This window comes from Notothenia coriiceps, unplaced genomic scaffold (assembly GCF_000735185.1).
Source record: "Notothenia coriiceps isolate Sejong01 unplaced genomic scaffold, NC01 NC01_scaffold00026151, whole genome shotgun sequence".
Taxonomy (NCBI): domain Eukaryota; kingdom Metazoa; phylum Chordata; class Actinopteri; order Perciformes; family Nototheniidae; genus Notothenia; species Notothenia coriiceps.
Genome location: NW_011358852.1, coordinates 4,606 through 15,602, shown reverse-complemented (window position 1 = coordinate 15,602; position 10,997 = coordinate 4,606). Strand labels below are relative to the sequence as shown.

Genomic DNA, 10,997 nt, shown 5'->3' with positions numbered 1-10,997 from the left:
AATTAGTTAGCATTTTTACAATTTCAAGTGATCTCGTCTAAAAATCAACAGTTTTTTGAATGTGTTTTTTTTAGATACCTGAAATAAGGGGGTGTTTTTAATAGAAGCTTAAGTGATTTCGACCTTTTGATCTATGACATAACATTTGTCAGTAATACCCCGCTCTTTCTTGTCCTAAGCTTCTATGTGTCTTCAAAACGACGGTTTCTAACACAAACTAAATGTCATCACACTTAACATTAGTGGACTTTTTTTTTTTTTGCGGCAAAATTCCAAAATCCAATTGATAAATTGCATTGCTTTTTGTCAAGGGAGCCATTCTGTTGCTAGCTTAAGAGTCTACAAAAACAAATAATCACAGCATCACTCTATTGTAGATATTATGAGAAAATGACTTTGCTCTAACACTTTCCCAAGCAGGTTCAAGTTTCACCCCTGTCTGATTGTGTGTTCAGGATGACGTTGTTTTGTCGTGTCTGCTGTTTGATTCTGTCCCTGCTGCTTCCAGTGCTGTGCTCGGGTTTTGTCAGTGTGTTGTCATGTCTCTGTGCATCTCTGTGTGTACCTTTGTATTATATGTGCTTTAACATTGTCTCTGTGTCAGTACCTGTTTCTGTGGTGAAGGTGGTGGTGTATTGTCCCGGTCTCTATATCTCTCCTCCCATCTCCTCTCTTCTCTCCTTCTCCTAAAGCAGCTCCACATGTGTTTGTGTGTTTGTGTTCTCTCTCTCCATCTTCCTCTGTGTATGTCTCTCTCTCTCTCTTCCAGGCCAGTCGTGGTGCTGTCTGCAATGACAACGGCTAGCTAATGTAAAGATATTAGGCTAATGACAGCTTCATAGACTGAATTCGGCCTCCTCTGCTTTGCTAGTTCTGTTTGGCCCCGGTGTCTTGCCGTACTTGGCATGATGACATAATGCACCGCCGCTCTGCATCACGGCTTCACTCATTCGTGCCTTGTTTTTCTATTGCATCGCTGTTTGGGCTGTTTTTGTATTATTTGGTAAAGGATGTTTTGGTTTTTAGTGCATTTTGCTGTAGAACATGGCTAAGAGCAGGCTGAACATCTTCAGGTTTCAGGGGCGGTTTAATTCATGGCTGTGGTTATTTGTTCCAGGTACAGTATGGCCCTGATGTGGCTGCTTATTAGCAGAAGTTGGTACCTGGAGATGTTCATCTGTGCTGTTAGTTTAACGCAGATACTAATTATCTCTTTCTCCTTTGGTTTGTTTCTCTCTCCGCAAATTCTTTCCTACCGTCATTCCTTCCTTCTCTTCTTGCTGCCATTTCCTCTCTCCCTTTCCTCTGTTCCCTTCTTTTCTTTTGTCTCCCTCGTGTCTCAGGTGTGCCTGACGCTGACCGCTAAGCGTATGGCTCGTAAGAACTGCCTGGTGAAGAACCTGGAGGCTGTGGAGACTCTGGGCTCCACCTCTACCATCTGCTCCGACAAGACAGGCACCCTGACTCAGAACAGGATGACGGTGGCCCACATGTGGTTCGACAACACCATCCACGAGGCTGACACCACCGAGGACCAATCTGGTGGGATTTCCCTCTCCCTCTTGTCTTCACGCAGCATGCCTTAAAACATCCTACAAATATTAAGAAACTCCAGCATCAAAATAAAAATCTGGTGTGCAATAAAGGCTTGTAAAAATATATGTTGGTTAGAAACCCCTACCACTCTTACCACCAATGAAATCATCAAATTAAATGGTATCTGCATTTTAAAACCTTAAAGTAGAATAACAGAAGAATCTTTTTTTCGAAACAAAAACAGCTAACAGCAAGCTTATGTGAATGAGTCTATAATTGTCTCATTCTCTAGGCTCCTCCTTCGACAAAAGCTCCGCAACATGGGTGTCTTTGGCCCGCATAGCCGCTCTGTGCAACCGTGCTGTGTTCAAGGCTGCCCAGGACACTCTACCCATCCTGAAGCGCGGTGTAGCCGGCGACGCCTCCGAGTCCGCCCTGCTGAAGTGTATCGAGCTGTCCTGCGGCTCCGTCAAGGCCATGAGGGAGAAGAACAAGAAGGTGGCCGAGATCCCCTTCAACTCCACCAACAAGTACCAGGTGTGTCCCCTTTTTCAACTAACAAACAATGCAGACCTGGTGAACAGGTTAAAACATTACATTTTTCTGATGCTCACACCTAAATCTGTTCCCATCAGCTCTCAATTCATGAAACTGAAGAGGGAAACGAAAACAGCTACCTGTTGGTGATGAAGGGAGCACCAGAGAGGATACTCGACCGCAGCTCCCACATCATGGTGCAGGGCAAGGAGCAGCCAATGGACGAGGAGATGAAGGAGGCTTTCCAGAACGCCTACCAAGAACTGGGAGGACTGGGAGAGAGAGTATTGGGTAAGGATGATAGAAGATTAACTAAGGTCATGATTTAGAACTCAGCAACGCCTGTATTTTAGTCTATGGTATCGTCCTTTTTGTAATTCATGTGTTTGTACTTCAGGATTCTGCCACGTGTTCCTGCCAGAGGACAAGTATCCAAAAGGTTTTGCCTTTGACACGGATGAAGTCAACTTCGAGACGGACAACCTTTGCTTCGTGGGCCTCATGTCCATGATCGACCCTCCCCGTGCAGCCGTGCCTGACGCCGTGGGCAAATGCCGCTCGGCTGGCATCAAGGTGGGTACATTTCAAGTGTGGCATTTAAAGGCCCAGACAAAAGAAGAACCGAGCACCCACCTGTGTGCGACGGCTGGGGATGACTGTCACACACATTTTAAAGGGAATTTCATATCATTTGTTATCAATAGTATTCTTTTCAACCGTATTTCCTCTTTCTTTCATTATTATTCTCATTGCATTTCCTCTATTTTACCTTTCATCTCTTAACTTGTTAGTAACTTTTGTCTATTTCTCCTTCCCTGTCATCACCTGCCTGTTTAACTTCTTCTTCCTGCTTTATTTCAGGTTATCATGGTGACTGGTGACCACCCAATCACCGCTAAGGCCATTGCTAAGGGTGTGGGCATCATCTCGGAGGGCAACGAGACAGTGGAAGACATTGCAGCACGCCTCAACATCCCTGTCAGCCAGGTCAACCCACGGTAAGACAAACTCAATGTGAGATTAGCCTCCCCTGCATAGCCATATACAGGATGGAATGGGACATTCACGATCAGTTTTATACAGTAAACGCTCGATGTAGGCTCATAAATTGCATAAATGTTATGTCAGTAGCTTGTCGTTAAACAAGTGTTTCCATTATCTGTGTCATGTAGAGATGCGAAGGCCTGTGTGATCCACGGCACAGATCTGAAAGACCTCAGTCAGGACCAGATGGACGACATTTTGAGGAACCACACAGAGATCGTGTTTGCCAGAACCTCCCCACAGCAGAAACTCATCATTGTAGAAGGCTGCCAGAGACTGGTATATTAACTTGATGCACACACACACACACTCTCATATACATGTACACAGGGGGGTAAAAGTGCACCTGCAAACAAATGCACTTAATGAAAAGAATGACAGCATGGTTATTGTGCATCCTGAATGGGAAGGAAAGCTCTAAATCGTGTCCTCTTCTCTGTCAGGGTCAGTGGTGTAAAGTAACTAAGTACGTTTACTCAAGTACTGTACTTAATTAAAAAATGTTGTTACTTGTGCTTTACTTGAGTTGTACTTCTACTCCATTACAATTCAGAGGGAAATTGTGTACTTTTACTCCACTATATGTATTTAATATCTTTAGTTACTTGCAGATTTTGAATAATGATATGAAATATAATCAACTCTTAATTCAGACTTTAGTTATCCTGGAGTAAAACTTACAACAAACCCTGCAGTATACAAAGTAATACAAATTAGCTGCACCTTTACCAGTAGTGATAAACACATCAATGCATTACTTATTATAATCAAAACACATCATATATATTAAACTAAAATGGGCCAATCTGCATAATGAGTACTTCTACTTTGGGTACTTTAAATCAAATCAAATCAAGTTTTATTTATATAGCACATTTTTAAAACAATTTTTGATCGAGCCAAAGTGCTGTACATACAATAAAAATACTCTACAATAAAAACACTTTACATCAAATACAACAGCACAAATAAAAAATCACATACAGGGAAATGTCAGGAGTCGTGCTCCGCTCTGACTAGAAGGCCAGAGAGAAGAAGTGAGTTTTAAGTGTTGAAACCCCTAGGGTCTGGGCCGACCTCACGTGGTTTTGAGCCTGGTCTTGGGCACTACCAGCAGCAGCTAGTCAGCTGACCTTAAGGCTCTGGCTGGGGTGTAGCGATGGAGGAGTTTGGCTATATATGCCGGAGCCAGCCCATTTAGGGCTTTGAAAACAAATAAAAGGAGTTTAAAATCAATTTTTGATTGCAGGACTTTCACTTAACAGAGTAGTCCTACACTCGGGTACTACACTTGGGTACTTTTACCTAAGTATAAAGTATAAGACCTAAGTACTTCTTTCACCTCTGGCAGGGTGCTATCGTGGCTGTGACAGGTGATGGTGTGAACGATTCCCCTGCCCTGAAGAAGGCTGACATCGGGGTTGCCATGGGAATCTCCGGCTCGGACGTGTCCAAACAGGCAGCCGACATGATCCTGCTGGACGACAACTTCGCCTCCATCGTCACTGGAGTGGAAGAAGGTGAGGGACGATGCATTCAGGAACAGTGGGAGCAAGAAAAACTGCCATGATGAAAGTTACCCAAATGGTAGAATCGAGGTAGAACTGCAAGGATTCGATTTTTGTCTTTCTTTGAACAACTTAACAATAAGTTGCCATCTATTTATTATTTAGTAAATGTCAGAAAAAAATTAACCTCTTAAATATAGACATTTCCTGCTTTTCTCTGCTTCATATCATTAAAGTGAACATGTTTAGGCAAGGCATTTAAAGAAATCCCCTCGAACATTCAGAAACTGGGATGGACATTTTTCACTACTTTCAGACATTTTATAGACTATAGATTTTGGAGCATTAATTACTAGCTTTCTACTGCAAAGCAATGTTAATGAATGCAATGTTAATGAGGTAATGAGCTGTCCCTCACGTTTATTATTATATATTATTATTTTTGGGATGCACCTGGTTTTTTTCACCATCTTCTTCCTTACAGGTCGTCTGATCTTTGACAACCTGAAGAAGTCCATCGCGTACACTCTGACCAGCAACATCCCAGAGATCACCCCCTTCCTCTTCTTCATCTTGTTCAACATCCCCCTGCCTCTGGGCACCATCACCATCCTCTGCATTGACCTGGGTACTGACATGGTAAGAGACACGGACATACAAACATAACTGGACTGTGCACACTGTAAACATTCACATAAACACTGTAGCATAATGTGCTTATGTCCACTCAGGCATTAAACATGCAGAAGGCACCTTCCAGCCACATGTGGCCCCATACACTCAGCTCTCTTTCATGCCTGATCATTGAACTCAGGCATGCACCGTGAACCAGTAATGCTCAGCTGTACACAGACATGTGAGCATGTCAGACAGGTTCTCAGCTGGCCAGTATATACAGTAATGCCTGGTTATTATCCTCAGGGCAACGAGAAAGTTCAAAAATGTTTCCACAAAATTAACACAATATAAAATAGAAGAATGTAATGTGGTAATATTCAGAATCTGCATAGAACAAGAAACTGAAACGTGATTTAATTTAAATAAGGCAGGTGATACTGAACACAAATTTAGAAATTAATTTCCAAGAGTTAAGGACATTTTGGAAGGTTGGGTTGATGAAAAAGTTGAGACAGAATAAACAGAAGAATAAATGGTAACTTCCGGGCAAATTTTGAAATGACACATTTGTCAGATGGTGCTCAGCAAAGAAGATTCATAATTTTCTTTGTTCTGTAGCAGTAGCAAACAATGCAACTATTTTCATCTGCATGCACTGCACACTATCAACCAGTCAAATAGGCTAGATGGACATCAACTGTAACATTCATCACATCTATTACTTGTCACCTGCATCATCAATAAACATCCATTTGGAGACCGTCGAGCATCTCAATGAATTAAACACAGCCCTGATATTGAGTTCAAGGTTGTGCCTAAAGCGTATTAAACAAGACGGGCACTAGGTGGCAGTGTGTTACCAGAACCAGTTTTTCATGATTGGAAAGTTAAGAATGTAAAGGGGGAAAAAGCATCATAAAGTGAATGCATTCAGTGTAAACCATCCACTTCTGATATAAAAGCACTAAAAGATGAATGTCTCCTCCGTCAGGTACCAGCCATCTCTCTGGCCTATGAAGCAGCAGAGAGTGACATCATGAAGCGCCAGCCCAGAAACCCACTGAGGGACAAACTGGTCAACGAGAGACTCATCAGCATCGCCTACGGACAGATCGGTAGGTGCCATGTGTTCTCATGAAATGATAAGCAAGGTATAATGTGCTGTGAGGCGGTCATTATTGAAAAAAGGAACACCCGATAAGCTGATCACGGAGGCCGACGCGACACTAAACAAACTAACGACTGGACTCCCAATATCAATTGAAATGACAATGACTGATTCATTGACTTGAAAATGATCATACTGCTTCCGCTAAGAAAAGAAAACTCATGTTGAAATGAACGGCAGCACTGATTGAGGTTTTCTGTAACTCCAGGTCTGTTCACAGTGTCTTTCCCACTAACAAGTCCTTAAACAATGCAGAGCCCACACCGTGTCCCTTTCCTTCTTTCCCTTGATCCTCCTTAGCAACATTGATGGTATGCTTAGCAGTGGTGTGTTATTGATATGCATAACCTCTGGAATGTCCAAATTGTCCTATCAGAACTAAGCCGTGCAATAACACAAAGATATTGTCTTTCTGAACGCATGTTGACACCGACACATGATCCAACTGCAGTAACCATCAAAAATATTTTTGCTGTTGGTTAATGATGACCTATTGCGCACATTTTAATCCAATGAATTGTTTTAACAGTCTTGCAGTTGTTTTAAAAAGTATATCATCTGACCCTAATATGCAGTGCTTTGCAAGGGATTGTAAACACTACTCACTACGTAGTACTATAACCAAATTAGTAAGTTGTGCATTTTAACTTAACGGAATAGTATGTGGATTTTGTGTACGAGAGAAATGAACTCATGTATTCAACATTAGCAATAATGAAACACCAGCCTACTGGAAATACTCAACTGAACCACAAAGCATTGGGTCTTTTCAGAGAAATTGGTCCAGGTGTTACCAGTCTATGGGTGTTACTGAGGTATGTTACTTTATTAGGTTTAATTAGAAAGTAAACAATTTGATTCCCAGTATGTGGTCAGTTTAAATGTTTGCTGCAACCTTGCCGTCAGTCATGTGATGCAGTCTCGTCATCAGTTTCAATGATTTAAAGGGGGGTATAAACTACAAACTCTGTTTCTGCAGGTATGATCCAAGCTCTTGGCGGCTTCTTCGCATATTTTGTCGTCTTGGCAGAAAATGGTTTCCGGCCGTATGATCTTGTCGGCATCCGGCTCAACTGGGACGATCGCTCCAACAACGACCTGGAGGACAGCTATGGGCAGCAATGGGTAAGAGTGATCTGACACAGCATCAGTGTTCTGCTGCTTCAGGGGCTCTGTGTGATTGACCTGACGGAATAAAAGAAAGCATTAATACAAGTAAAAACCATTTATTATCACAAATCGCATATATTGTTTGTTTCTTCCTCTGTCTAGACCTATGAGCAGCGTAAGATAGTGGAGTTCACTTGCCACACAGCCTTTTTCGTCAGTATCGTGGTGGTGCAGTGGGCGGACGTCATCATCTGCAAGACCAGGCGTAACTCTGTGTTCCAGCAGGGCATGAGGTCAGTCACACTGCTCTGAGGTTCATTCTAATTGTGTCTTTATCTTCAGCTTGTGATCACAGTACCAAATGTCTGGTACCTTCTACAACTTGAGTCAGTCGGTGCCAATGCATTAGCATCGTGCGGATATAGTCGATGTTGTTACCACATGCAGATACTGCTGCATGTTCGTGGTGAAAAGGAACTCATTTGCATTTACTCAACTACTGTACTTCTATTTTTCAAGTAGATTCATTTAGTATTTTTTATTTTTTGCTTCTTATTGCTACCTTTGCTGCACTATTTGCATTGAATTGTTCCCTTCTATTAATGATCAGAACATGTGATACAGTTAATATCAATGCAGTGCTCAGAGAACATACTTTTACTCAAATATACACCCATCTCTACTAATGCAGGTATTTGATCAGTAATAAAAAGCAGTTCAATCTCAAGAGGAATGGGGAAGTGTTGGCAACTCTGCATTGCTTTGTTTGTTGCAGTTTCCCACTGCTGTCACTAGATGTCACTAGAGAGCCAAGTTAACCTGACACACCTTTAATTTATAGCCCCAATTTATGGGATAGGTTATTATTGTTCCCTTTTTCCCCTCCATGTCTGGTTCTTACCCGGTCTATCCTCTTTTTGTTCTGCAGGCAATATTTAAGGTGCTAAGACACAAACCCGGATTCTGATGCTGCTGTAGCCTGCAGGACATCAACTTTGAAGCCATTTTATGATCCAAAAGTAGATTTAGAATCTAACTGATGTAGTCCTCTGTTTACGCAAGAGCGCAGAGACAACACATGACCCTTGTAGTCTTAAAGTGGCAGAAAACATTGATTCCTCTCTTTGTGAACTTATTGTCTTGCAGGAACAAGATTTTGATCTTCGGCCTGTTTGAGGAAACGGCCCTGGCTGCTCTCCTGTCTTACTGCCCAGGCATGGACGTGGCACTACGGATGTACCCGCTCAAGTAAGCTACACATCAGTTTAATGCACATTTATATTTTCAGGGGTATTCAATTACAAAAGATTGTGGTAATGTCATGTAATTCAAGTTTGTATTCTAAATATTATATCTTAGAGGTCCTTACAGCTGCAACAGCAGTAAATACCACAACCTTCCTTTATAATACACAAATAAATCCTTTTACTTTTAAGGCCGGTGAATGAGTAGTGTGTTCTTCATTAATGTATCATTCGCTCCGTTCTCTCTCAGGCCCAGCTGGTGGTTCTGTGCGTTCCCGTACAGTTTCCTCATCTTTGTTTACGATGAGATCCGAAAACTCATCCTTCGCCGAAACCCAGGAGGTAAGATAACACGCACAGACACACTCATACCTGCAGCATGAAAGTTGCAGACTTTTAATATTAACCAATTAATCATTCAATAGAAAATGGTGTTAAATCGTTTTATTCAGGGAAGCACTATACTACAGTACACAAATATATATTTCTCTCTTATTATTGCGATTAATAATACACATTTTAATTACATTCTAGCGTGGATTTTACTGGGTGAAAATAAGTCAAATGCAAAGGGAAAACATATAAGCTATACATTACAAAGATAACCAAATAATCAATCGTTTTTCAGGTTACAACTTTTTAGGACTCATTTTAAAGTCCTAAATTACAAATTGTATTTTTGCCTTAATGCTAATCACTTGATTACATGTGTTGATGGGTAACTCTTCTCTCTTTCTTGTGTCCCTCTTTTCCCTCTCCTCTTCGTCTCTACAGGCTGGGTGGAAAGAGAAACATACTACTAAATTATCAAAACATCATTTACTTCTCAGCCGTTCTCCAACCCTTCTTCTCGTTCTCCCTCTCTTTCCTCCGTCCCTCCTTCCCTCCCCTCTCAACAATTGTTCAAGAAAATAACCTCTCCTCCTCCTCCTCCTCCTCGTCCTCCTCCTCCTCTCCATCCCTTAAAGTTAGAACAAAACATTGCGCGGACTAACAACAGAGGAGGAGAGGGTTAGGGTCTGTCCCTGTCCTCTCTGTCCCTCTGTCCTCCTGTGTTATCCAAAGTCTAAACAGCATATGTCTGCCAGTAGCACTGATGAGCCAATCGTATAAGTGCATTGTGAGCCGCGGCCCCTCTGCATACATGTCCTCAAACTGAATAAAGAATATGAGACAAGTACAAAAACGATTCCTAAGTGGGGATTAGAGCAGGTGGGTGGTGTCTCTTTAGTTTTCCTGCCAGAGAGAAGCCATCCAGATGCCGCTCCTAAATCTCTGCCATTTCCTGCCATCCTCCATCCCTTCCTCTCCTCTCTTTCTCTTCATACGTACACACTGCCAAGCTACTACTGCCGTCATCCCTCCTCCTCCTCCTGCCCATCAATAAAGAATCAATCTCACCATAAAACTTCACTCACGACCCTCAACAAGGTGGAAAAAAGGTCACTTCCTCTGCCCCATTCCCTGTCTCCCTTCCTCTCCCCCATGTGTTATTTGTTGTTGTTTTCTATTAGACGACTGGGTGTTTTTTAAGAAATTGTTCGTTTAAGTTTTTTTTTTAAGTTTGGAGTGGGTCTGGAGAGCTGCTCGTTTTCATTCAGACATGACAAAGCACACTGTCTCTTTCTCTCTTCTTTCTCTCTCACACCCTGACTGCCCCTCCCTCCTCACCCTGCCTGTTTATCTGTCCCTGTCTGTCTGTTGGTGAACACCGTGCAAACCCTCCGTCCTTGTGAACCTCCACCCACTTTGAATACCTGCCTCCTCTTATTCTCCCACCCTTACTCCCCCCACTCTTTCCTCAAACCCCTCCCCCCCTCCAACCTCATCCCTGTTTAAAAATTACAATCTTAATGTGTCCTCGAAAAAAGAGAAATCGCTCTGATTTCATTATTTAAATCAGTGGAAATATGGAATAAGGCACTGTACCTTAAAGGTGGGGTAGGTAAGTTTGAGAAACCGGCTCGAGATACACTTTTTGTTATATTCCATGAAATGCTCTTAACATCCCGATAGCAATGAATATCTGAAGTGCTTTGACAAAAAATCCATAAAAAAATGTCCTCTGTGGAAGCCGTAGTACTGTAAAAAGCACGACCAATCATTTAAGCCGGCCCGGCTAAAGTAACTGGATGGCCTACCTGCCTGTCAGCCTTCCATCTGTGCACAAACTTATCTCGTGCCCTCATTGGTCATGTGCGCGTTCGTGTGTGTTGGAGGAGGGGCTCTGTA

General features: G+C 42.3%; 1 protein-coding gene across 2 annotated transcripts; it reads left to right on the top strand.

Annotated features, from left to right (window-relative positions):
• Positions 1 to 726: 726 nt before the first annotated feature.
• Positions 727 to 10,767, top strand: LOC104956617 (sodium/potassium-transporting ATPase subunit alpha-3). 2 transcript variants are annotated; one of them, XM_010784130.1, is made up of 15 exons: positions 727 to 810; positions 1,344 to 1,542; positions 1,829 to 2,073; positions 2,172 to 2,364; positions 2,471 to 2,646; positions 2,935 to 3,071; positions 3,246 to 3,396; positions 4,469 to 4,637; positions 5,110 to 5,264; positions 6,235 to 6,358; positions 7,391 to 7,536; positions 7,684 to 7,814; positions 8,668 to 8,769; positions 9,016 to 9,107; positions 9,540 to 10,767. In XM_010784130.1, the coding sequence occupies exons 2-15, from the start codon at positions 1,371 to 1,373 to the stop codon at positions 9,566 to 9,568; spliced, it is 2,022 nt and encodes a 673-aa protein (XP_010782432.1). In that variant the 5' UTR covers positions 727 to 810; positions 1,344 to 1,370; the 3' UTR covers positions 9,569 to 10,767. The 2 variants fall into 2 exon arrangements, with proteins under 2 accessions (XP_010782432.1, XP_010782433.1); XM_010784131.1 differs by lacking the exon at positions 727 to 810 and adding an exon at positions 821 to 1,117.
• The last annotated feature ends 230 nt before the right edge of the window (positions 10,768 to 10,997 follow it).